The 26792-nt window shown below is 41.0% G+C and overlaps 3 protein-coding genes across 20 annotated transcripts in view; 1 reads left to right on the plus strand and 2 right to left on the minus strand.

The window, feature by feature from the left end:
* Nucleotides 1-17651, minus strand: part of LOC117427962 (E1A-binding protein p400-like) — a 30064-nt gene extending 12413 nt beyond the window's left edge. For 4 of the 16 annotated variants that reach the window (XM_058994568.1, XM_058994565.1, XM_058994570.1 and 1 more), the window contains exons 1-27: nucleotides 17455-17651; nucleotides 14870-16219; nucleotides 14636-14746; nucleotides 14256-14343; nucleotides 13956-14075; nucleotides 10889-11289; nucleotides 10392-10679; nucleotides 9847-10032; nucleotides 9549-9689; nucleotides 9356-9434; nucleotides 9004-9120; nucleotides 8483-8572; nucleotides 7953-8060; nucleotides 7457-7653; nucleotides 7115-7292; nucleotides 6825-6961; nucleotides 6530-6699; nucleotides 6094-6268; nucleotides 5346-5482; nucleotides 5063-5249; nucleotides 4674-4843; nucleotides 4257-4423; nucleotides 3324-3647; nucleotides 1852-2025; nucleotides 1141-1311; nucleotides 578-675; nucleotides 187-482 (exon numbers count right to left, since the gene is read on the minus strand). In XM_058994568.1, the coding sequence (XP_058850551.1) occupies nucleotides 187-482; nucleotides 578-675; nucleotides 1141-1311; nucleotides 1852-2025; nucleotides 3324-3647; nucleotides 4257-4423; nucleotides 4674-4843; nucleotides 5063-5249; nucleotides 5346-5482; nucleotides 6094-6268; nucleotides 6530-6699; nucleotides 6825-6961; nucleotides 7115-7292; nucleotides 7457-7653; nucleotides 7953-8060; nucleotides 8483-8572; nucleotides 9004-9120; nucleotides 9356-9434; nucleotides 9549-9689; nucleotides 9847-10032; nucleotides 10392-10679; nucleotides 10889-11289; nucleotides 13956-14075; nucleotides 14256-14343; nucleotides 14636-14746; nucleotides 14870-16201 (5642 nt within the window). In that variant the 5' untranslated portion in view covers nucleotides 16202-16219; nucleotides 17455-17651. The remainder of the gene's footprint in view (nucleotides 1-186; nucleotides 483-577; nucleotides 676-1140; nucleotides 1312-1851; nucleotides 2026-3323; nucleotides 3648-4256; nucleotides 4424-4673; nucleotides 4844-5062; nucleotides 5250-5345; nucleotides 5483-6093; nucleotides 6269-6529; nucleotides 6700-6824; nucleotides 6962-7114; nucleotides 7293-7456; nucleotides 7654-7952; nucleotides 8061-8482; nucleotides 8573-9003; nucleotides 9121-9355; nucleotides 9435-9548; nucleotides 9690-9846; nucleotides 10033-10391; nucleotides 10680-10888; nucleotides 11290-13955; nucleotides 14076-14255; nucleotides 14344-14635; nucleotides 14747-14869; nucleotides 16220-17454) is intronic. The other 12 variants (XM_058994578.1, XM_058994566.1, XM_058994579.1 and 9 more) reach the window with 11 other exon arrangements.
* Nucleotides 17652-18465: 814 nt separating this feature from the next.
* On the minus strand, nucleotides 18466-23404 carry LOC117427920 (pseudouridylate synthase 1 homolog). 2 transcript variants are annotated; one of them, XM_058994583.1, is made up of 6 exons: nucleotides 23276-23404; nucleotides 21617-21885; nucleotides 21134-21271; nucleotides 20765-20867; nucleotides 19912-20603; nucleotides 18466-19633 (listed from the first exon to the last, which is right to left on the minus strand). In XM_058994583.1, the coding sequence occupies exons 2-6, from the start codon at nucleotides 21845-21847 to the stop codon at nucleotides 19598-19600; spliced, it is 1200 nt and encodes a 399-aa protein (XP_058850566.1). In that variant the 5' UTR covers nucleotides 21848-21885; nucleotides 23276-23404; the 3' UTR covers nucleotides 18466-19597. The 2 variants fall into 2 exon arrangements, with proteins under 2 accessions (XP_058850566.1, XP_058850565.1); XM_058994582.1 differs by lacking the exon at nucleotides 23276-23404 and adding an exon at nucleotides 22857-23238.
* Nucleotides 23405-23453: 49 nt separating this feature from the next.
* On the plus strand, nucleotides 23454-26515 carry LOC117427700 (uncharacterized). 2 transcript variants are annotated; one of them, XM_034045920.3, is made up of 4 exons: nucleotides 23454-24037; nucleotides 24340-24726; nucleotides 25026-25371; nucleotides 25586-26515. In XM_034045920.3, exons 1-4 carry the CDS (start codon nucleotides 23983-23985, stop codon nucleotides 25644-25646), a joined length of 849 nt encoding a protein of 282 aa, XP_033901811.3. In that variant the 5' UTR covers nucleotides 23454-23982; the 3' UTR covers nucleotides 25647-26515. The 2 variants fall into 2 exon arrangements, with proteins under 2 accessions (XP_033901811.3, XP_058850568.1); XM_058994585.1 differs by having other exon boundaries at nucleotides 23454-23697.
* Nucleotides 26516-26792: the final 277 nt, after the last annotated feature.

Consider the following 26792-nt stretch of genomic DNA (forward strand, 5'->3'; position numbering starts at 1 on the left):
GTTTATTCCCCCAAATTGTTTAGTCAGGTTTTACTTTTCAAGAAACTTTTCTTATAAACAAAATGTAAAGAATATTAAAGTAAAATATTATGTAATCTTTTTTTTTTATGCAAATGGTAAAAACACAAAGTCCTAAAATTCGAGAACATGTGTTCCAGTGACGGTTTCAATGATAAATGTACGTACCGCTGTGCCATGTCCTGCAGGGCTTCTCGTCTCTGCTCTGAAGTGAATAAAGCTTCTTGCAGGTGAGAAACAGAAGCACTTGCTTGCTGGACACTCAGGCAGTTGGCCCTGCCAATCCACCTCCAAGAGTTATTGGACTCAGTGGCAGGTTTGGGTACTGGGTCTTTGTCGAACACAGAGCAGACTTCCAGAAGGTCTGCCCCATAGAATACAGATCGAGAGCATCTCCTCTCGTTTGCAGAAAACACCCTGTCTAGCCGTTCCTTAACGAGCCGGTTCCTTGCTTCTGAGGCCTCCTACAAGACAGACGCAAACGTTTTAAAAAAGCACTGCTCTCAATTAGTTCAAAATGTGTGGACAGACATCCTGAAGTCGCAGAGAACAGCAGTACCTGGGTCGTAGTTCCTGTCGCAGCAACAGCTTTCACATTTGCAGTCTGGTCTCCCGCAGCTGTGCTTGGAACAGCAGTTCTCACAACGACGGCTGGGGCTTTAAAGGAAACGGGGATATGATTTAATAAAGTAATCTGTAACATGAGTTCATATCTGTTGGTTCCACAAGTCTAGCCAACCGGTTAGGTAGGCTTTTTATCTATCCCTAGACCATGCTGGGAAACTACACTGTACCTGAAAAGTACTGGAGTAAGGAAAAGGAATTTGTGTGGGTGTCTTCCAAAACTAGAAATGTTTTTTTTTATTTGCGAGCAAAAATAGACATAGGGTATGGCAGTTCATATTGAATAGTTTGTTAACATGGATATATGAAAAAGATCTCTAAGTAAACAGTAAATCCTGTGAGGATCTCAATTGAGAAAAAAAAAAATCAGAGTGCAGCTGTTAACCAAATAAGATGGAACTCCAAAGTGTTCTGCCTCTAACTCGGAATCTTCATGCGACTTCAGCAAGGCAGTCACGCTAGTTATGTCATTAATGAATGCTATCTTGCATCACTTACCCTTGCCTTGCACTGCTGTGGTAGTGGGAGCAGTGGCGGTCTGTGCTTGTTGGCTCGGCGCAGTCACAGCATTCTGCACAGGCTGGGTCTGAGATACTGTCTGCATTACAACAGAGCCCTGAGGTCTTAGGATCTGCTGGCCAGGTGCTGACACGATCTGCAGAATATTGCCTGCATGATATGCATGAAAAACAAACCAAAAAAGGTACTTAGATAAGAGTTTCAAAGCTACACATTTTATTTTAACTTCCCTCTAGCTAGATCCTGTGTTACTTCTATAATTGTCTATGTTCTATATTCAGATTAACCCTTATACTGAAATAAAGTTACACACAAAAATATTTAAGTCTGGTCCGCTGTGCTAAGTGGAGTTATCTTTCCTATGCTGCAATGATGTTCTGCTGTATTGAAGAGAGTTCTCTTTCATCTTCTTAAGACCACTAATGTTCTGCAGTGTTGAGTGAAACTGTTACAAAATTGGAGTATAAAGAAAAATGTCAAAAATAAAAGTGTTACTACAAGTGTTAGAGCGAGCATTGGGTCCAGACCCATATGAGGGTGAAAAACAAACAGAAAACTGCACAGTAATACAGATGTACTCTGGAAAAGTAATAATATTTTTAAGACTCAATAGTCACAATAATAATTTGGCCAAAAGAGAACAGCAAAAGGTTAAAGAAAAGAAAATATGTTGTTTTGCTTGTACATTACCGAGTGTACCTTGTAGCTGCAAGGGCTGGCCGGCTGTAAGCTGCCGAAGCTGGCTGGAGGACAAGGTAAATTTGTTGCCCTGAAACTGCAAAGTAACGGGCATCTCGGGCTGGGTGATTCTACTTTGGCTGCCAGTAATAGAGGCGAGCTGAGCGATCTTCACAACCTCTCCACCTTCAACAAAGTGAAATGGCAAAAAGTAGAGTGTTAAAACATACTTTGCCTAAAAGCACAGAAATCACATTTAGTGGCTTTTGTTAGTAAACAGGTGAGACAGTGATTTTCATGCAAGATTTAAAGAGAGTTATTAGGAGCTGCGATTTTTGTTTTCATAAAACAATACTCCCCAGCAAACATGATGCTTGAATTATTTTGCCTTTTCAAAAGCATACAGCAAAAATCTTAAATTAAAAGTAGAAAAAAAGGAAAGAAAATTTGAAACCTTAATACAAACAGCCTTTTCATATATGTACTATGCCATACATTAAGTTTGTTAATACTTATGAGTTATGTGCCAATTTACCACTCCATAAAAAGTATCAAGGTCCTACATCAAGCAGCATTATAGGAAATGAACTGCACATTTAGATTTGCAAACACATGACAAATCTGTTAATAATTAAGATGTTAGGAAACATTCAGCTTCTGTAAAGGCAGTGTCTGGTCCTTGGAGGAAAATGCCATCAGGGCAGGGCTTGGCATGCTAGCCAGTGCACATTTAAAAGGGTTGCCACAGAACTGACCATCCCTTTTAAAGAATATAAGGCACAGCAGCTCTGGGTTCAGCGTTTCTCCTTGCAGATTTTAAAGCAAGTGGATTAGTACCATAAGGGAGGAAAAAAAGGGATAAGACGTAATCTTGGTCTGAAGACAGTCCTGGCAGTGACAGAACAATAACACATGCAGATCAGACAGAGGAAGACAGAAACAGAGACACAGAGGCCAAGAGGGGATGCTGCTAAGGTGCCTTCCGTTTCAATTGCTAAACAATGGTGTCTGCTTTCACCGATTATAATAAATACTATTTGGTTTGGCATAAAGTTAACTAAGCTGTATGAATACACTGATCAGAAACAAAAGAGATTCTGCCATTAGCCTGCGCTGCACTCCCACTTACGGGATAATCACATTTGGTCCATGTGTGGTTGAGAATCACATGGGACAGCAGGCCTTAACAGTGAAGAGATTCTTTCAGAACCAGTTAAAAGTGAAAGGTTAAAACGTTCTGCCATATTATTGCACTAATCCAGTAAAACAACTGTCTTATTGCAACATGGGTAAGTATATAAAGAAAGGTAAAAAAAACATATATAAAAGTTAATCTAGCAGTGAACAGTTCTCATCCAGAACAATTATATAACCACCTTGATGCAAGTCAGACAATTTAGCAGCATCCGATACAGTCACCCCGTTTTTTAAACGTTTGTTTTGTGGCAGAAGTGGGAGGAAACATGGAAGGGGAGGCCACTTACTAGGCAATCGTGCCTGGGCCTGGGAGGTAAGCACCAGCCTCTGAGGCAGCACGCTCTGCTGCATGGTATGGGCTGGGGCCTGTGGCGTGACCTGAGCCGGCCTAGAAACTGGCACAGGTGCAGTCTGGCCTAGCTGGGGCACAGCGCCACCTGCAGGGCTGCTCAGAGCCTTGCTCACTGTGCTAGTCGAGGAGGTAGTGCTGCCGCTGACAGAGGCTGCTGATGTAACCGTTTGCTGTCCTGGAGTGGGAGGAGTGCTGACTGATGATGCAGTGGTAGTAGTAGTAGTAGTGGTCTGGGTTGGCTGAAACGGCGTCCCTGCTGCTGCAAAGGACAAGGTTTGGGGTTTGCTTGCTGTTAGTGGTGTGCAGAGAAATCATCCACCGAGTAAGGTTCATTATGAGTTAAGCAGCTTCTTTTGGTAGCTTTTTTCTTTCACACCTTTGTTATTAGGCATCAGGAATATACTGTAGCCACATTTAAGAAGGATGGAAATAAAAATAAAAATAAAAAAAAAACATGATTGCATTTAAGTTTAAACCATCTAGTTTTGCTTTTGATTTTAAAGTTGGACCCAAAATGTAAAAATCAGACAATATCATTCTAAAAAGGTAGCATCGACACAAACTGCTATGCAAACCAAATGTTATTTCTACCCCACCAGTAAATCCAATTAAACAATTTCCTTATTTTCAAAAAATGAAAGCACAAATTATGTTTGGGAATGGATATTTAAAAATAGTTACCCATATGAATTGGAACTATAATGTTTTGGCACACCACATCATCCGTTCCATGTGATTTTTTCTTTATGAAAACATACAAATGCTGCAAATTGGTTTTTTTTGAGTGACTGAATGGTACAAATATTGGACATGGCCATCCAATATGGTCCCTGAAACCGAGTGTAACTAAACAGCTGTGCTTTCTTACCCTGTGTGGCTGGGACTGTGGTGACAGGAGATTTCCCCCGCACCTGACCCTGCTGGGACACCGTAGCCGCGGTGGTGGTGGTGGTGGGTGTGCGCTGAGGCGGAGAACCAGGAAATGCAACAGTCCTGCCCTCAGGCTTCTGACCGTACTGCACCGGCTCAAACAACCTGCCAAAACGGGTTACAATAAGAGATCCGAAAAGATATCTACAAACATGACATTATGTAGCTATGATAACTTTATGCTTAACCATTTAATCACGAATTAAACATGCACTTTATTTCTTGAAATAGTTCAGGCTACTACTTAAATTTACAAGGATGGTACCATACCATGCTATTTTAGAAATCTTAACTGTGTTCATGGTTTTTATGATGGTGCTGACAGTATTGATTGCTTACAGATGGAAAGACATACCTGCTGGGCTTTAATTTCACTTGTTTGGGTCTGGCTGGAGGGTCAGGGGCGGTGTAGATTTCCTCAATCAGCTTCCTGGTCACCTTCTGCTTTGGCAACACTTCTTCAGCTTCATACCTTGTCAGCTTGTTTTCGTTTCCGATCAGGTCAAATATGGACATGTCCACATTCTGAACACAAAAACAAACACATGGCTTGTGAAATTAAACTGCAGCCTGGGTGAAATCAAGAGCACCATTCATTTATCATTAAGTCAAAGCAATGCTATAAATATCAGATAACACAAAAAATGATAACCACAGTCCGGTTACAAGGCTTTATATATCCATTATTTTTTTCCCTTCTTGATAATCATATATTATTGACTGTAAGTGAACACATTCACACACCTTCCAAGGATCATACTGTATAGCTCCCAGTACTAAGGAGGGTGTTGTATACTGCAGTGCAGCTGACACATAGGCAGACCGTGTGGTTCTAGGATGAACCAAGTCTGGGTGATTGCAGATCCTCTGAAGTTGCATCAAAACATGAAGAACGCTAACAAAGTGACCGGTCTTGAGGGCTTCTTGGGATCTGGGGAAGGAGATAAAAGAAAATGACATTTACTTTTATAAAACTCTGACCAGGCTCTGCATAGCACAACAAAATGACAAGCTGTGCTTTCCTCACCGGGTCTGAGTCATAACATCTTCGTACAGTATCTTCTGTCTGCTCGAGAGGCGACACTTCAGGATGTGCTCGTATTTCTTTGGCAGCTGCTTCTCAACGTCTCTCTTCGAGCGCCTCAAAATGAAGGGCTGAATCACCTGCAGTAGTGTCACATTTAATATAAAAATAAATTCTAGGTTCAGACAATACACAGGTCCAGGGGTTAAATTGGTGCTTAACGGTCCGGAATGGTGTTCCGCCTCTTCAGGATTCCGTTCCTGGTCTTCTGATTGAAAGTAGGATTCCGTTCCCCTTACAAGGGTTACGACGGTTCCACCTCTTTTAAAATCCCAATTTAACCACGGCACAGGTCCTGTTCAATCACACAGTTTTTTCATACAGAGCAGAATGCTACAGAGTTCTAGTAAAGATAAAACTGCAATGGTACCATCGTAATTAACTTAATGGTTTTGAATGTGCAAAACTGAATATTTTTAATATATAAATCAGCAACTCATGTATAACTCCTAGAGAAATCAATTAAAACTGTTACGATGTATTTAAAGTAATGTACAGCTCAAATGAACTGAATAGATGCAAGTAAAGAATGATGCTCTCACACTGGGTTAGCTATAAACTTGAACCCAAAACATCTTGAAGCAAGTGGGGAAAAAAAACAGAATGTCAAAGCCATCTGCTTGCATGCCCTTCAAAAGAGAGCAGCTCTGATCAGACTTCAAACATATTGGCTAATCCCCAGACAACATACCCTGTGCAACCGGATAACAAGCTTGTGGCAGTACTCCTGGTTTTCGTCTGTCCCTGCCTTGACTGGGAAGTCTAGGTACTGTCTTGTAATTCCAGGCAAAAGGAAATGTATCATGGTCCACAGCTCCTTCAAGGTATTCTGGAGAGGGGTGTTGATCAACAGCAGCCTCTGCTGACTGAAGAACAATGCATCAAAGTTTAATTGGGTTGTTTTAATAATTTCAAAAGTGGCCCCCACCCTCCCACACATTTTTAAATTTCAGTGCCATTGATTCTGTAACTTTAATTCTAATTATTCACATGTTTTATTTATTCTACAAATTCTTTTTTTCTTGGTTGACTGGTATCTATCTTGTACACATATGTAACTTTAAAACCTTATGATGGATAATACTACATTGAGAAAAGGGAAGCTTTAAAAAAGAAAAATTATGAACCTTTTTAAAGTAAGGATTGTTTCCCAGTGTTTTTCTGTCATGTTTTTGAGAAGCTGGATTTCATCCAGTACCAGGTACTTCCACCTCTTCCTGAGAAAGTCCTTGTGATCCTTCAGCAGCAGTTTAAAGGAAGTCAAACACACGTGGAAGCCGTTTGACTCGGACCACATCTAGAGAAAAAAAACAAAAAACAGTAAGATTCAGGTTTTGATGAGAGGGATACTTTATGGTAAAATTGTTATACAAAAAAAGCAAATATATTTGGACTACTAAATGAATTTCTTATTTGATTTACCCTTCTTTTTAATCTTCGCTCTTTTTTGTTGCCTAGGTACACCAGAATTTTCAAACTCGGGCACCAGCGTTTAATCTCCATCTCCCAGCTCAAAATTTTACACGTCCGCACCACAACCAGATGTGGACCCCAGTTCCCTAAAAGAAAAGTGGAGATCAAAAGTAAGCTTCAAATCCGCAAAATCCGATATAGCAATCAAAACTCCATTCCCAAACATCTTGCTGTATATTAATTGTTGGTTGTGCATCATGCACAGACAGGCATTTAAACACGGGGATAATCATGCTTACCTTCTTTACAAGCCAAATGTGCCAGGAACGCTGCTGTTTGAACAGTCTTGCCCAAGCCGGTTTCATCTGCCAGGATACCATTCAGGTGTTTCTTATAGAGGCTCGCCAGCCAGTCCACACCAATCTGCTGGTATTCCCGGAGGCTGCCATGCAGGAGAAACGGTGCCGCATTCCGAAACTAAGACAAAATAAGCGTTACAAAATGTAACATCCTACGCAATTTGTTTGCTTTGGTTTCCGTCTCAATATCGTGCAAACAAATCAAAGCAAGTACAGTACAAGTTGCAGTGTTTAAGTTTCTATGCATTAAGTCTTCCGGACACAATAGAAAAAAAAACATACCACAGCGGTGGCCCTCGCGCTTCCCTTGGGCAGGAGAAGTTCTGCAGCAGCAGCCACTTCAGCAATGTCTTTCCTAGGTTTCTGCCCGTCAGTCAGAGGAGCTTTTGAGCTTTCTGGGCCTCCGTGCTCCTCAATGCTGAGCAGTGAGTCTATGAGGATCTCTTCATTGTAGCTCTCAAGTGGAGACTCTTCCACTTCTAGAGGGGAAACATGTCTTAAATTGAAGAGCTTTTCGACAACGCATAACAACATACATGTAGGACCTATCCATTTGAGAAGACCATACATAATTATATGATAATTCTAAATTCAAAGATGAGGTGGAACACTGGGTTGTTTAACAAGCTACTGGATCATCAATTTAGCTCAGTTGTGAAAAGAGTTTTTTTTTTTTTATGTTATCTCAAATATAAAACAATTTTTCACATTCTCGCAAAACTGCCTGTCTTTGTTCAGATGACTATTACTGGAGCACTTTACAGGAGGAAATACATACCTTCATCTCTGTCTTCATCTTCACTGTGAGAACTAGGGTGAGGCCACTCGAAGTTTTCTGCATAGGCACCAGCATACTGTTCCACCAAGGTGTCCAAAGACATCTTGGCTGAAAAGTGAAAAATCATACAGTTAAAATTAAAAATAATTTCTATACCAGTCAATCAAAATTCCTTTTCACCAGACAATAGCCTTAATGAGTTAATCATTAGCAATCCTAAGAATGTGGCGATACAAGGCCTGACACTCTGCCTCCAAGCAGCTACAAGCACTGAAACATTCAAATTGAATACACACGTGTAAATCTTGGTCAAAGCAGTCTGGGTAAGAGTAACCCAAAGGTTTGGTAAAGCTTCTTGGCTGTTATATGTAGAATCACCACAAACACAGAAGGGTTTTTAGCAATTTCCAGTCCTATTAATGTATTTAGATGAGCTCCCTTTATGGATTGTCTTCGTTCCAGCTGCTAATGAACTCCTGATCTTCTTTTGGACAGAATGTTCAATGGAAGACTTTTTACGAAAAACCTACCTTCTTTATCCAGCTCTGCCAACTCGTTCTTATGATCTGCAGCTCCTTCAACAGCTTCCTGCTCTTCTAAAGTGCTCTCCTCATCCTCAACTAAAATATAAATACATAGAATGACTATACAGGAGTGCAAAATGCTACAGAATGCTCCCGACGAATCGGACTTCAATGACTAGTTAACTTCAGAGTTGCAATCACCGTACTGCAACACCTGCACTGCAATAGGCAGTCAAATGTCCAACCTTGGCAAATATATGGACTTGGGAATTTCATTAGGTAAAGTACAAATCTGTTTTTATATTGAGGACAAACTTTATGAAATTGTTTCCTCTGTTTATTGTCCAGGAATTTTATTAGGACTCCAACTGTCTAGCTATTTGATCCATTCCAGATTTATCAGCCATAGTGCACAGGCTACATACTCAAGTGTTTTAGCTAACAATAAAATTTGACATTCAAACAGCTGTGCAATGCAGAAATGGGTAGCATTATACAGGTAGTTAATTAACATTAAACTAAATTACCTTCTTCTTGAACTGTTGATGTGCTTGCTTTTCGCTTTCTTCCAGCAGGGGATAACTCTAAGCTGCTCTCTTTTTCTGATTTAACTCCAGTTTCCTGAATAGGTTTGGCATCTTTTCCTGAAACAATCAACAATTTAAAGGACCTTTTAGATACTGTAAACTAATATATATCTACTGTCTCTATGAGCAATTTTGAGCAAACTCAACAAGTTTCCATACATTTTAGCAATGAAGGAAAAACTATTGTTTGGTGTAGAACAGCACAACTAGTGAATATTTAAGTCTGCTGAGTTTGAGAATTTGTAAAGGTTTACGTATGGCTTGGAATCCAGTATTAACCCTTCACACACACCTTCTTTTGGTGCTCTGCATAGGCTTAATGCTTTTCTTCTTTTCTCGTGGACCTCAATCTGTAGTTTGACTTCAACAACCTTAAAAAAATAAAAATTAAACAAAATTTAACAAAATAAAAAAAATAAAACACACTTGATAATAGACCACATTGTTTTCCTTTCCTCATCATTTCTTAGATCCCAAAAGTTTACCTGTTCAATATTAGCCCAGAAATACTCCACTTCTTTTGCAATGGTGCATGCAATACGCCGGAGTCTGGCTTCCTCCTCTGTCTTCTCCCTTTCTTCTATCTGTCTTTGTTCATCATGGTAACGCGCACAGGTCCTCACAAGCTAAAAGAGATTCATGTAAATGTAGTTGTAAATGAGCAGATAATTATAAATGAAAATGCAAATATTAAATACTACAATTCCGCTCAGCATGCTGTAGCAGAAATGTATTTCTAGCAATGTTGCCAGGACATCCTTATTGATTTTATTGATGGTCTACCTTCTTAGCAGCAGCCACCTTCCACCTCCTCTCCTGGGAAAAGTCGGCTGCCATCCACTGCATCTCCTCCAGAAGGTAATCCCAGTGAGACTTGGGCCGCGGGGCATCCTGCAGTTTGGGCAGTCTGCTCATTGACCACAAGCCCTCTTTGCGCAGTTCAGCTATCCTCTGGTGGACCTGGTTTTCCTGCGATAAAGAAAGATTGCAAATGCACACAAGAAGTGTTTTTAGTAGAGATGCAAATACTGCTTCAAAGTTTATCTGAATAATAAAATAGCACATAATGGAAATAAAGTAAGTTCAACATTTCAAGAAATTAAAATCACTCATTTTCATTGTTTATGGCATCATAAAAACACTGGATTAGTTTGCTTTCTTCTCTTAGACTCCCTTTGCATAGCAATTTAATACATTCCTGGCTTTACTATGAGTTACCCGTTCACTGTGGCTAATCAAGCTCGTAGTAAAACCTGAAATGGGTGAAGCTGCTAGGCAGTAGGAGTCTTATTTCCATTCCTGTACTTCATCAATACATGCTTGCTTACCAGTTTAGCTTGCTCTGCTTGCTTGTCTTGAGAACCGTCTTGTGCACCCCCCTGCACAAGGCTAGACATTTTCGGTATTGATGAAACAGTCAGTTTGGACTGAGAGACTGGAGAGAGAGGTTTGTTGGATCCTGGGGAGGTTCTGTGTGTCAGTGTTGAGTAGGTGGTAGAAGGCGACACTGTACCTGCAAGGGGTGCTGGTGAAAGTGAAGAAGTAGGTATAGAATTGACCACCAGCCTCTGACAGGCCGGGGAAGAATCAGCACCAGGTCGCACCAGAGCTACAGTCTGAGAAAAAATAAAAAGTTTAGATCAGATCACCTTTTCAAAATATTACGTATTTAAAATGTCTAATATTTAGAATGCATTCTGCATATGCATTTGAAATATTCTAGTACAGGGCTACATTTAAGAAGATAAATAGTTAAAGTACATGTTCCAAAGATATACAGAAATAGCTATGGTTTTATATAAATACATATGTTTGATCTTATTACCGCTTGCACTTGCTGTAGCTGGGCCTGACACTGTGGAAGCTGTTGTGCCGTCTGCATCTGGACATGAAGTCCTGGCTGCATTTGTTGCTGGAGCTGAGCCTGGAGCTGCGTCTGAGGGGTGTTAGCGATGGACACTGGTCCCAGCTGCTGTTTAACCTGGACCTGGAGCGGAGTCTGGGGCTGAGCCTGGGCTTCCACCAGCTGCTGCTGTGCTAACTGTAGCCCGGGAGGGAGTGCGTTCAGAGGCATGCTGGTCGGCTGCAGTCTGCTTGGCAACTGGGGCGGAGGGGTGTGGAGGCTGGCAGCATTCTGGACCGGAGGCCCCTTGGATGGATCATACTGCTGCTGGCTCTGCTTCTGACCTGCCATTTGAATGGTTTGAGGAGTTGGGGGCATCCCTCCTGTAACAAACAAATAATAGAAGAAAAAAAGGGAAAATAAAACATGTAGAATATATTCCTTCAGCAGCTTCACCACAGAGATGGGTATAAGCTGACACACTAAAAACAGGCAGACACAGAAAGACTGCAGTCTTCCGTGATTCTTCAGCACTATCGCAGCAGCGTCCTTCTATAAATCAGGGCTAAGAGAGACTGTTTCAAAAGCACTTTACAAGGGACTGGTACCACGCCTTCCTGAATGCTTTTGTTGGTTAAAATTGATGTTCAAGAAGAGCTGTGTTTTCTACGAACAGTTCCATACTCATCACTGTAATAAGGATTTTATGAAAGCTCTACTGCCTTCTAAGCACTGGCTTTAACTACTGCTTCCTCTTCCTCCTCTGACCTCTCTATCTCATTCTCCCTTGACTATCACTCTTTCTCCATCTCATTCTGCTAAAAACCTAGGTGTTACTCTCGACTCCTCCCTCTCCTACTCTCAACACATCTCCTCCCTGTCATGCACTTGCCACTTCTTTCTTAGCAACATTTACCAAATCCGTCTTTCTCACTACTTATTCCACCCAACTCCTGGTCCAAGCTCTTGTACTCTCCAGATTGGACTACTGTAACTCTCTCTTGCTGATCTCCCTGCTTCAGCTATCCGCCCCCTTCAGCGCATTCAAAATTCTGCTGATCATCTTGTTTTCTCCCAAACCCTCTGCTTTGCATTCTCCACTGGCTACCTGTCTCTGCTCGCATTCAAGACCCTTGTTCTTGTCTACCGCTCTCTTCACCACACTGCTCTCTCCTGCCTCCAATCCCTTGTGTCTCCCTACACCCCCTCTCCAGTCCTCCTCTACTGGCTGACTGGTCATGCTTTCCCTCCACTCTCCATCCTCCCGTGCTCACTCCTTCTCTTCCCTAGCCCCACTGTGGTGGAACCAGCTACCGGAGAACTTCAATACTGCTCCGTCTCTCACTGCCTTCCACTGCCTCCTCAAGACCCACCTGTTTAGAATGCACTTGCAGATCTCTTGATCTAAACCTCCCTACTGTATACTGGACTTGCCTGACCTAAGCACCATGTTACTGGATGCACTCTTATGTTATTGCAGATACAACTGGTCTTAATCCTAAATTTTTACTTCTTATATAATATTTTCTTCTAGTAGTATTTGCACTTACTGTAAACTACACTGTATTTAAATATTGTTTTTGCACTGTAATCTTGTATTGCTCTGTAACACCTGCAAGTTGCCTTGGATAAAGGCATCTACCAAATAAACTAATAATAATAATTAATAAATAAATAAATAAATAAAATTACGCTTTGTTTTTCTATTCAGTTTGAAATGCCCAATTTAGATGTTGCCTCATCGCTGCAACCCACTTACCGATCAGGTCTGAAGATCAATGGGTGACATCCAATTCCGCTGTGAAACCAATCAAGTCTAAGTAGGGGGTCACTGAAGCGCAATGAGGCAAACTAACCCACAGCTGACTTTCCTCCCTAACCCAGCGTATAGGCCAATGTGCTCTAGTGGGACCACTCTCACACAACTTACCTTGCACTCCAGTGCTTTTACCATGAGAGCCACTGGGGCACTGTCAAGCATTTTTGAAAAGCTAATTTAACATTTTAACTGTAGATTTTAAAAACTAGTTTTGTATGACTTGATCCTTCCTGTTAAATACATTTAATTAACAAAAAACAAACCAAAAAAAAATACATTAATTTACATGTTAGAATTACATTGTTAGAATTAACAAATAAAAAATCATGCATAAACAAATAAAAAGTTGAATCTGTTGAACACAACTGAAAATAAACTAAATGACATGATTAGAACATTCAGCACTGTTACATCATCACATTTGCAGCATGCAGTTGCAGTCTCATTCCTGCTGGAAAATTGCATTTAAATCCTTTAGTTTGTTTTGCACAAAAATACAGTTTGCAAAGCAAGATGATACCAGCATAGCAGACACCCTTTTTTCAGGTTGCATTGAAGCTGCGCATTTGTGCAGAGCTGCATACATAAAAAAGCTTCCGAGGCAGAAACCTGCTAGATCCCTGTACTTCCGCGCTAGTGCTCCGAACTTGAACCGATAGCCTTTTCTGAACAATAAGGCAACTTCCCAAGAATAACCTCACCAACTCGCTACAAAATAACAAGATTCTAAAAACGAATGCTATACAACAAACAATGGGGTAACCAAAAGAGTGATGGCAGAACACAACACCAAATGACAAGAGAAACCCGTTGAGAATCTCTTCGCGCAATGAATGGAAAACCTGCTACGCGACCCTGGCTGAAATCATCCCTGGTCATGCACAACCCTGCTGATCACAAAACAAATTAAACGACTTAAAAACAACTCAAAATGGTGGCCCTTCCCAATGAGAGTTCAGCAAAAAATAAACAAATTGATGGTATCTCTTAAAACAGGATGCTATAGCTGCCCCCCCCCCTAACTTCTGCTCCCTTTCCGAAAACACTCACACTGCTCATGCATTCTACTAATCTACCTCTTGCTAATTTTCAGATGCCCGTGATGCTGCATGGGATATGCATTACCCAAAAGTGGTATTGCGGCATACTTAAAAGTGGCCGTTCCAATTGATTCAGGGTTGAAATACTTCCAGCAGCATACACAGAACTGCCTTGTAGTAGCTCTCCTACCTTGCACTGTTGGCATAAGCTGTTGAAGAGGAACCCCAGGTGATCCTAAAGGTGCTATACCAGGATGCTGGAAAACCATCCCATGGCGACCAACTTCAATCCGGGGCCTCCTAGCCTGATCTGGGATTTAAAACACACAATACCCTGATAACGCAAACACTCGGCAAAAAGCAATGACCTTCTGCAAACCAGTCACTCCCTTCACGGATTTACGTCTACAAGCGCTAGAAGAAGATGCCGACTTTCTAAAAGCAGAAGCAGTTTAGGAAAAAAGACGTGGATTAAAAACCCTAGTCCTACCTGCTTGTGCTAAAGCCTGTTGTCTTTTAAAGGCTTCAATCTCCACGGAATTTGCAGTACCAGCCACTGGCGTACCCTGATGAGTCTGCTGCAGGATTTAAAAGACAGAGTAATTACACTGCTCTAAATAAACGAGGAACTTGATGAGACGGTCCTTTTCTCAGGACGGTGGGCCTACATAGGCAAAGCATTTTTGTCAACAACCATATTTTTGTCAATTAATAAAAGCACGTTTACATTACAGGAAGACAGCAGCCGTTTGTCTCATTATCAAATATATAAATGAGGGGAAAATAATCAAAATATTGTATGAATCAATGCTGTTTTTCTAACAGGCCTTTGCTCCGTCGCAGCTGTGCTCCAGTTTCCAACAGCCTTACCTGAAACTGTTGCTGTGGTGAGGAAAAGGCAGCAGATACATTAGGAGGAAGCTGTGTTGCTATAGCAACAGGAGTACCGGCCTGACCATCTTTTCCTGTCACCATTTTTACCTGTAGAAAGTTTAGAGAAAAAGCTCTGAAACACTTTAAACGTTTAACCGAAGAAGACTCGAAAGGTGGTTTTGCAGCAATATATCTGAACAGCAGGTAAATTACATGCAATCGTCTCCCTACCTCATCATTAATGACTTCCGACTGCTCCTCTTCCTCATCATCCTCCAGGTCCAGGTCGTTCTGCCGCAGGTACATGAAAAGCGGCCCGCAAGGCTTCTTCTTGAAAGCCAAGAAGTCCATCATGTTCCCTTGCAGGTGCTGCAGAAAGAACAGCTCGATCAGATGCTCCTTGAAGCTGTCTTTCAGGCTCTCTGTGGCTTTTCTGTGCTGCTCTAGGCATTGCTTCCTCAGCTGGGCAATCTCGGGAGTGGCAGGCGGGATCTCCAGCTTCTTGGGCTGCTTCTTCACCGAGGCTGAGGCGCTGGTAGGGGTGAGCGGGGGGTTTGACAATCCTTGTGGTGCGTTGGCACGGGACGGGCTGGAGGGAGGCAGAGGGGAGGCCATGCCAAAAGAGGCAGCCGATCCACCGACCCCACTTAGCATCCCCGGGGGAGTCCTATCAAAACCCATGGCCCTGCCGAGCTGCTGCCCATGAAGCACCTGCTGCTGCTGCTGAATCAGCTGGCCCTGGATAATGCTGCTGATCTGAGGTGGCAAGCTGGAAGTTGTGATGTGACCTGGGCTTCCCAGTGTCTGTATGGAGGCCCCGCTTGCTGCTGGACTCTGAGGCCCCAGGTGGTGAATGGTCCCGCCGGTCTGGGAGTGGGGTTGAGACAGCCTGCGTTCCCGCACAGACCCTGGGGTGCCAGGAGAAGACAGCTGCACCTGTCCGGCTGAACCCGATGCCAGCTGTGCCAGTCCTGACCCATCCTGGTACACAAAGTGGCCGCTGCTTGATGGACTACTGAGGCTTATTTGCCTGACAAGCATGCTGGCATCCACAAATCCTCGAGTCGGGCTTTGACCACACATACTTAACCCAGTCGCAGGAGCGCCAGCCCTTTGCACCCCCTGCAAAGCCTGAACAGGTACTGGGCTGTGCTGGGTGGGGCTCTGCGGCTGAACTTGCTGTGGTAAGGGCGACGTGACTTGGATGTAAGAAGGAGAGCTGTGTTCAAACCTCCATTGCTGGGCGCTGTGCTGGAACCCGGGGGATGCCGGGTTCTGGAGTGGCAGAGGGGTGAGGGTTATCTGCTGGTTCCCCCCTACCATCTGCCCTACATTTTGCAGAGTGATGTTGACGTTCTGCCCTGGGACAGGACTCCGGCTCATGATGATCTGGTAGTTGGGGGACTGAGGGGCAGAGGGGCTGGCGGATGGAGCGAAAGAGGTCACCGGTGATTGAGGAAGGTTTGTGGACTGCTGTTGCTGCTCTTCTGCCTCAGTACCTGTGAAAGACTTGGATCTCTGAAGCTGGCGCTGCACATTCTGGGCCCCACTTCCATGGTGCATTTTGTACTGTACGGCTACCTAGGGGGGGAAAAACAGGGGATACGATAAATGTTAAAAAAGATTCTGCCAGATTTACACCTTAATGATGAAAGACAAATTTTTAAAGGAAAGCAAGAGTTGCAAAATCTCTTTTTTTACAAAGTAATAATAATTATAATACAATACAATTTGGTATCTGCTAGTTGCAATTAAACATATATTGTACTCAATACATTTGTGTTTTTGCATTTTTATTAAACAAATAAAATATTGTAGCAATCTGTACTAAGTGCCATGTTTTGTATGTCTGGTTATGTCTAAATGTTACAAGTTTTCACTGGGTTTTGTGTATAAAGGGGCAGCTTGCAAGCTGCTGTGGGCTGTGTTGTTTTGTGCTGACCCTTGCTGAATAAAGTCAACTGTTTGGTGAACGAGATCTTGCTACTGTCATCTGGCTCCTTACTTTCAAAATACTGTAAGACAAAATAAGCACATACCAATCCACCAAAAAACTGATATGCATTTATAACAATCGGTTCAATAATTTAAAAGTATATTTTGAAATGTTAAACTGCAATACAGTACCTCTATTAAGGCATCTGTAAATAAGAAAAACAGCACGCACCTCTTGGCGCTGTCAAAACTGTATTCTGATTTCTGACAGCTGAGGAGCGGGGTTTGTTTAAGTGTCTGTTTTTCTCGTGCTTTAAAACTGTATAGAGCACAAGAGAAAACCTGGGGCAGGGCAAAAGTTAAACCACTTTTATATGAGCAGTTCCTTGGGGAAAAACACGGTGCAAATGGCTCGTCTGACGCGGAATAAATTGTGAAGTAGCGACAGGTATTGAAAACTAAAAGAAAGTTAATAAATAAATAGATAGATAAATAAGAGCTGTCGGAGCACCAATGAAAACAAATGACAGTTCTTCTACGACTAGTGCTTGTAATATATACAGTACTGGTAAACGACAACAACAAACAAACAGTGAATTACACTGTAAACACAGCTAGGCCTTATCAAGACATGTTGAAACACACTTAGTATATAATCGTTATACCGCTACCAAGGAATATATTAGATTGCAAATGTGACATCAAAGTTGCAAGGGCTCCTGTTTTCTTTCTGCTCCGCTCAGATGCCCCCAATTTTTGGGATCGCGCATAGGGTCAGACACGCGCGCCTCTCCCACTGGGCTCCATTGCGCTCCGACACAATAACAGAACACAGCCTGCCTCCTCCTCCTCCCCTCCTCCCCTCCTCCTCCTGCACTTACCACGAACAAAGCTCCCAGAGATGTTGCATCCACATCTACACCTTTCCTAAAACATCAGAGAAATGAAATGTTGTACTCCGGAGCTGGTAAACCGGGAGTTAACTCGCTAAATCCTTGAAGACAACCGAAAAAATACACTCCTTCGGCCAACACAACCTTTCGAGACCCTTGTCTTTCTGTTGCTACAAGAACCGGAAGTACTTTCTGACTTTATTCAGGGAACTACGTCATTCTAGTACATCCTAATGATAGCCCCGATGAACAACCAATCACACTCAAACGTTGATACTCTCGGCCCAATCAAACACTAGGGACTAAATGTGCATCGAGTCTTTGTTTCTGATGGGGAATAAAGCAATAAACATTTCAAATAATAAGAAAAACGTTAATACTAGATAACAGACAGCTACGGTCGTGACAACTGTATATGCTGGCATTATATTTGAGAACAGAGAGACAGACCTGCTGTCACTGAAGCACATTTTATTGAATTTTTTGTAATTTTGTATATACAGTAATCGTTTTTATCTAATTTTTTAAAACAAAAATAAAAAAACATGTCTTTAAATAAAGATAAAATGATATAAAATAAAGATAAGATACACTGTAAAAAGAAAATGGTAAACATGAAAATTAAATCAACAAGACACTTCCATATGAGCAAACAATTGGGCATCACACTGGATTGCACTGTATAAAAACAGGTTCAAGGGGAGTTCCTATTAAAAAGGGCTGCTGATGTTAAAACTATTTAAGTAAATTTCGTTTTCTAAACTTTTCTTTAAAATGTTTGACAGAGCAGGCCCCTGGCACTCGAAGGGTTAATATGCAATGCCATTATGAATGTTTTTGGTAGAGAAGGACTCATTTGTGAATACGAACATTATTGGGATAACTGGGATATGTTCTTACGACTGACCACCTCAAAATATAACACGTGACAGACAATTGCACAAGCCAGTTGGCTTGTTATTTGAACTGCATACAAGAGGCAACACAGACAAAAATATGAACATGATTCAAATGTACTTTATTAAGAAATGAGAGCAATAGTTTACAGCATTTATTTAGATATGACATTGGGGGAACACCCTTTTTCATATTTAGCCCTTTTTGTTTGCATGAAAAATGCATGGGTCTTATTTGTTTTTTAGTTAGTGGAAAAATATGACTAAAATCAAAAGAAATGAGAACCAACCCATACAATACAGCATTGCTTATACAGTTTGTGTTGGACGTGGGTTTTATACAGCAAGTATGTACAACAACAAGATGAATACATCCAAGAAGATTGTATTTCTTGATACATTTTTACACAACACATGACCATTCCTGCTAAACATTTTGAAATCGGGAGAAAAGCATTCATGTTGTGATCATACGTCATACAGACCAGGTCCAGTCAGCCTTCAAACTGTATCAACAAAACTGTGGATTTGCAGCAGCCAGGTTCAATCCTAAAACATATTCACATGACTTCTAGTGATAGGTAAAAATAAAGCATGTTTACATTAGGAAGACCCGATTTATTTAAATGATGATTGAATTATTACAAAAGACAGTACTTTTAGATGCACAAGAGTATTTATATGTGCTCATTTCCATACAAAGTATGAGCGCTTGCAATTCCCCAGCATTAGTACATGTAACTTACACCTAGTTTTCATGTTATTAAACATTTATTTTCGCTTTCCAGACAGGAGCTAAAAGTAAGTTTTTTGAGAGTTTCATTGAGATGGCCATAATGGTACAGTGCCTGTACGTTACCTTACAAACACACATCAACTATCTCTCTATCGCCTGGAAATAATAGTAATAATAAAAACAAGAACCATTTCCAAACGTTTAAAATAATTCCGTTGATGCAGCAACAAAAGAAAATAAAAGCCATCATCTTCTGCAATGGCAGACGTCCTGCTGAAAAACGTCTTTCAGATGCAACCTGCTGCCGATGCTTCATAGCTGTCAAAAGAGTGATTCAGATCTCCTTTTACATTCTTTTGGTGATACCAAATAAAACCACGCCTCGGCTCCCTGGGTTGAAGGGTAATAATGCTGTGCTGGGAATGAATTTGTAATCCAGACGCAGCATCTTTAGTACTAGTCCATTGGATGAGGGCGTCTGCAGCACAGCGGTGTTCTTTCAATCAGAGTCATTATTGCCATCCTCCTCATCGTCCTAGAAGATATGAATACAAACCAAAAATAATACCATTTTAAACACTATGAATGGGCATAGAAAAAAATCTATATTTTACAACAAATATTGAACCTGATTTTTGTTACCAACTGTGTAATGTCAAGTGTTAAATGTATCTGTTCCTATCAGTATCACTTAACAACATTAGAAAAAGGGTTTGACCTTGCAGAAGTAGTAAGGTTTGCACTGCTTCAAACAAAGAATGAGAACTGGACCCATTCTGAACAGCGGATGTAATCCTGAAAAAAGAATTGTACCTGGGCTTTAGCAGACTGATTCCCAGATGCTGTGGCTTCGAAGTCATGGATCGGCAATGTGCCTAGCCAGTTCACCATGGACTTCTCCTCAATTTCAGTCTGGATGATTGTGGGGTAGATGTGTTCTTCTTTAAAAGCAGCAATCCTGTCCTCCTCCTCCACCCAGTCCAGGGGTTCATGGAGCCCGTCGCTTCCGAAGCGCATGTTATACTTTTCGAAATGGACACGCTCCAGAACCAAACCCAACCCTGGCGCTTTGGGAATATCCACCTTCTCCTCCCCCCAGCTCCTCTCTATGATGGAATCGGCCGTGTAGCCTTTCAATACCGCGATGACCAGGCCAATCATCTTCCTGATCTGGTGCATCATGAAGCTCTGACCTTTCACCTTGATGACGGCGAACTCCATGCCCTGCCGGGTGAAGGGTTCCTCCAGGTACATCTCCATGATGTAGCGCTTGGCACTGGGGTCCCGGGCCGCCTTCTGGGAGGTGAAGTTGTGGAAATTGTGCGTTCCTTTGTAGCAGGAGAAGAGCACGTTGGCTCTCTCCTGGGTCTCCTTGTTGAGCCGGTACCCTTGGTCCTGCTTGTTGCTGTCCTTGTGTGCGAAGGCGAAGGTGGGCAGCATGTAGGAGTAAGTCCTTGCGTCACACTTGTTCTTGGAGTTAAAGCCACCAGTTACTCTTTTCAGCCCTAAAAGCATTAACAAAAGGCAAAATAGTAATTGAACCGAGTATGGGAGGCTGTGTGAGATGAGAGTGTTTCCAACGTATGTATGGGCAGATAAGCATGAAAAATGTATACTTAAATCAGTACAATTGATAAGACCAGTTTTAGTCTTTTTTTCCACTTACCTAAAATTCTGATTTGAGCAGGTAGCTGTCCATTGATCTTTTCCATTACATCATCAATGAGCCAAAGTTTAAGAGATACAACCTGACCAGCTGCAGAAACTCCCTGTTAAAAGACCATTTAATTAAGCGTTGGTAATAGTATTACTTATATAAATTATTGAGGTTCATATTCCACTTTATATCAATATTTGAATTTTCTATTTAAATATACAGTAAATTAAACATGTAGATATTTTGGAAATTTTGCAGGAATATCTGGGGAAAACAAATGTTTGAAATTGAATTCTTCAACTACTACAAGCATGAATGAATCAGTATCTTATGTACAAAGCTGAAATCAATACAATTTTCTTTTTTTTGTTGCTGTACCTTATCAGTCCTTGCGCATCTTTGGAAAGACATCTTCTTCATTTCAGTGCCATGGTTCTCTGGAATGCAGCCTGACTTGACGAGCGCATGAACTAAATCGTCTTCGATTGTCTTGAACTGGGATGAGCCCACATTTCTCTGGTAGAGCAAGAAAAACATGAAACACATATGGGGTTTAGCAATAAATCAGCTGGATTTCGATTGGGCAGGGCTGCTACCTGCTCAAATAAGATTCCACAACTCTACAACTCTGCTGTGTAGAAAGGGAGTGACTGAAGTTCACACAATCCTATGTGGAATGTATAAAGTGACTTATCAAAATATGCAGAGTGAAGAAACAGATTTTCCACATACGGAATATTGCAACTGGATCCCACTGCATTAGTCTGTCCAGGACAGTGTATTGCTACAGTTTGCCACATAAGGAAGTACACTTGACTCCTTGTGTTTTAATGGCTTGTTTTTAATAGAAGTAATGCATACCTGCATGCCGTGATAGCCTTTCCCTGAATATGCCATAAGTAGAACCACCTTCCTTTTGGGAAGTTTCTTTTGCTCCTCCTCGTCGGGCTCCTTGGCGTTTGCCTTGAATCTTTTCACTCCTTTCCCGTTCTCTGCCGGTTCACTCTTCCCTTCCACGCCTCTCTTCAGGGGCTCATTCCCCATCGCGGGGAGCGCTTTCAAACACTGCTCTTCACTCATTCTGCAGGTCATTCTTAACAGACAGCTGCTCTTACTTTTATCAGACCAACCTGCCAAAAATGAAAGATGAGAAACGTCTTTCACATTTACTGGGGCTGGACAAAACCTGAAACAGTAGCGTGCCCATAGACTCCCAACAGGGTTTGAGGTCACTTGGGCAGCCAGTATGGTACTTACTTCATGCAAGGAGTCTGCATGCTGTTTAAATTGTTCTGGATGGATACGATAATAATGCAGCTGTACTCAGAAGTATTGACACAGTCTTGTCTTTTCAATGCGAAATGATCTGATATTATTACCACTAAGAAAATGCACTATAAACTTGTAGTTTTCAATTAGGCTTTTGAAAACAAATCATTTTAACTATTTTGGTCAATTTTTTTAAACTTTTTATTTTATTTTTATAACTTAAAAAAATACCATAAAGCATAAAAACCAACAAATGAAAAATGTTTTGCTTTAATCTTTTGATATCAACAACACTAATGTGGAGTAGTTAAATTAAATAGATAAAATAATGAGCACCACTGTCTGCATATAAAGAAATTACAATTTTTTTTCCAGGAGAAAAGCATGAATTACAATTAGTTAAACTTCATTGCCTGCTTATTTGAATGTAACTATTATTGCTATGCTCAGTCACAACATGCATTTCAGGTATTTAAAAAGTCACCAGTTTCTGCGTAACAGTAACACACAGAGTACATCTAAGTGCAACTTGCAGAAATCAGTGTAGTGTAGTTATGAACAGAAGAGCTGCATAGATCATAGATTTGTTTGTTTATTTAGCAGACGCCTTTATCCAAGGCGACTTACAGAGACTAGGGTGTGTGAACTATGCATCAGCTGCAGAGTCACTTACAATTACGTCTCACCCTAAAGACGAAGCACAAGGAGGTTAAGTGACTTGCTCAGGGTCACACAATGAGTCAGTGGCTGAGGTGGGATTTGAACCGGGGACCTCCTGGTTACAAGCCCGTTTCTTTAACCACTGGACCACACAGCCTCATGTAAGACTTACCTGGGACACACAAAAATTGAGGTCTTGCAAATTTACTAACACTTAGACTTAATTTGAGCATTTCTTAAAAAAAACATTAAAACAATTAAAATGCCAGTAACACCAGTAGTATTCTGCTATTGGCATTTCACATTGTAGCAAGCGTTTTATAGTATATACAAAGTGACTCGTATTATCGGTAGGTTACAACTTTGTTTTCATTAAACAAAAATGTATTTAGCAAATAAACGGTTTACATAACTGGAATATTTAGATCATGATACCAAGTTCTTACAAAACTGTTTTTTTAATTTCTACTCCAGGTGCTAACCCCACACACATAAAAAACGTGACATGTTCTCTACACTGAACTATCCGTACTGGAAGAGACTGAAATGTATTGAAAGTTTATTTGGAAACTTCAGAAATGTTCTTTTTACCCAGTCAACACACAGCCCCAAGTCTCGGAATCGCCTTTCCTTCCTGCTCAATAAACCCACGTGGACCGCTTCACTAACGACCTCTAACCTTCCAAGCGCATCGCGACAGCTGAGAACACTGAACGGAAGAAGGGTATAAAACGTAACAGAGGAAGCCAAAAGGCGCCATATTGGTCACGGCAATTGAGTAAAGCTGCCTGCAAAAGGATTAATTCTCCTTTACAAGATACAGTAGATGTACAGTACAGTACAAACTGTATTTTTGTCATATGACGAATGTACAGTAATTGCATGACGCAGATTATAAATTAATTGTTACAGTATTTTTAATTTCTTTATTTTTCAGTTCTACAGTACAAATCCCGACGAATTTCAGTTGTCAACATTGTCAACAGTGAGCTAGTAGCATGTAGACATATAAGGTATGCAGTTTCTACTACTGGCACTTTCAGCAAAAATTGCATAGAACCCACAACGCATGGTATCCTTGGAAACAAAATAGGTCACAATGCCTTCTTACAGAATGTTCATTCATGAGTGAGGTCATACTGATGTCATAATTCGAAATATAGGTTTCAAGAGGTTGAAATAACAGAGGCATCAAGATGTGAGCAATAGAGTCATTGTATTTTTTTTCTTATCCAGTCCTTTTAATGTGAATAATTTTATACTGTATGGATGTCTAAATCACACGGATTCTGCACAGTATGTGCCTTTGGCTGTCCATATTGGGAGGTGTAATATTTGTAAGCCTGGCAACAGGTAAGTCTTAATTGATATTTGGAACATTTTATTCTATTAAATCACAAAATGACAAAAGAGAAGGTGTGTTTTAATGTGTTTTTATTTCATAACTAAAGAGTTGTGATATTATTATTATTATTATTATTATTATTATTATTATTATTATTATTATTATTATTATTATTATTATGTTTGTTGTTGTTGATGGTGTTGTAAGCACATTATCTAAAAATTGCTTTTCACTGAGAAAATACAAAAAACTTGATTTAAATGCATACAACTGTGTCTACTAAACCATTATCTTTTCTTTATTTTTTTAGCTGTTAATATTAAAAACATTATATTTCAAAAAACCAATCTTGATGTGAAAGAAGGAGAAAAGCTTGTAATTCCATGCAGATTCTGGACAGAAACACCAGCAAAGCCTAATGATGTCAGACTAGCATGGGAGTACGCCATACTGCGAAACAGTGCCTTCCTCCCTGTTTACCAGGTGGCTGACGCTGTTCTGGAGTCCGTCCCGACACCAAACCCGTTCCACGGCAGAGCACACATGATCATACCCACGATCCCTGAAGGAGACTGTTCACTCATCATCAACCCAACGCTTGCCAGTGACACTGGACGATTCAAGCTGAACATATACAGTGACGGTGCTAAAAAAACTTCCACTGTCGTTCAGATTTATGTCAGAAGCCAATTTCACGGTAAAAAAAAGATTCTAATATAGTACTTACAGTGCATATAATATGTAAACTAATACTTAGCTGTATTCACCATGAGTTATATACGATACAGAATGTACAATATATAATGTTCAGGGAGCTGTAAGGAAGTAACTCCTGGCTCTTGACAATTGAAACAATGTACTTAACTGAAGGGAGTTCTGAAACCCAGGACTGGGAGCAAGACTAGTGCGAGTTTCTGGTACTCAGTAGTAGCGCATGATAGATCCTCCTGAGTACTTCTCACAGTAATGCACTGATCCTTAATCTTGCAACTTTAGGAACTGGCCTGAGTTTTCCAAGAGGAAATGAACCAGCACCAGAACCCCCGACAGCAGCAGCAGAGGCTCCCCCTCCTCCAGAACCACCTCCCCCCGAGTATGCCCCAGATCCAGCCCTTCGAGCTCATAACCCCCTGCCCCCGCCAAAGGTAGGTGGTGGTGGTGTTGATAAAGACGACAACAGCTGCATGGACATTGCCGAAGTGGACAGCGGCATTATTGAAACAGCCAAGGTGATCAGAGCCATCCTGAAAAAGACTGGGCTCACGTTGGAGATGTTCGTGTACGCAGTGGGAAGTTTATGCGGAATTCTCTTCATCGGAAACTTAATTACTGCCATGATGTGGTAAGTACTATATTGGCAGCTGGCTTTCATTTGGAAAGATATACATGGCTCAGAAATGCTCGCTGTAAATGAGATATAGAACCACAGTGATCCTATTCTGCTTAAATAGCTTTAAACAAAAACCAATAGAATAAGAGTTGAAATGCTGTATGTAGTGAAGTGAAGTCTTGTTATGTGGTTTTGTTTTTAACTCTTTCTGTTACCAATTGTACAGGAGCTGCAGTACAAGCAGTAAGGAGGAAATATCCGAAGAAGGCTCTCTATTGGGAGACTGATTGACTTGTACTGCCCATTGCACCAGCCATGACATTCTGTATTTGAGGCTGTAGGAATAACTGATATTATTGATTTTATGGGACATTCTGGAGCTTTGCAACACCTCTTTACCCTATCAGAGTCACTAATCATCGAAGAATGGTGTGCCTCCCTCCAGAACAGTAAGCGCTTTGCAGACGAATCACTTGTGTAATCAGTGCCTGCCCATGGTAGCACTTAGCCCCACACACATATTCTAGCTGATGTAAAGTCGCTTGCGGTATAGCCACACTTACTGTGACTTATCTAGCCGACTGAATTCTGGTAGAAGCACAGAACAAGCCACTGCTGAAGCCCACATGCCATTGTTAATTAGTTTTGAGTGTTAACATCATCAAGCTATACGATGCTGAATGAAGACCTCAAAAACACAGTTTTATAGCTTCTCATAGTGTCCCATAAATTTGCAATATGAAATTAAAGAATGAAGCTACCCTGCCCCCCACCCTCCTTTCAGCCACTTCCCATAATCCTTTACCCTTTATTTTTGTGCACAGCTGAACAGTCCTTTACTGCAGCAGTACACTGTTCAGAACTTTTGGTGTGATTCGTCTAGCAGTCATACAGTAAAAATGAAAAACATTACACATCATTACTCATACTTGACTGTAAATTATTTTATGTTCCAAATGTTGATAACTGCACAGAAAACTAGAAGTAACGGAATAAAAGCAAGCAGCTTGAGCCACTGGCAACTACAGTATCAGTTGTGTGTAATCATGTCGTCATAATGAGATTCTGGAATGCATGCTAAGTGATCTCACAATGATGTCATAATCCATCAGTACAATAGATAGCAACGGTTGTGCTTTTAAATAAAAGAGGACATGCGAGGAACAGGGTTGTTGTGCATTTTCTTTACATTCTTTTTCAACATGTTATAGTAATCATTTCTACATGGATGGCTTTATTATAATTTCCTTATAACATGTACCTTTGGACAACTGTGTCAGGGATATTATTACTATTAAGCCTGGTAATAGGTTTGTATGTTTTATTTTTATTTTCTACTATACTGGATAATGTTATATTGATTAAGATTCTGGTGTGCGATTCCCATTGCAGATATACTATGATCAGACTTACACAATGCATAATAAATATGT

This window comes from Acipenser ruthenus, chromosome 21, assembly GCF_902713425.1.
Source record: "Acipenser ruthenus chromosome 21, fAciRut3.2 maternal haplotype, whole genome shotgun sequence".
Taxonomy (NCBI): Eukaryota; Metazoa; Chordata; class Actinopteri; order Acipenseriformes; family Acipenseridae; genus Acipenser; species Acipenser ruthenus.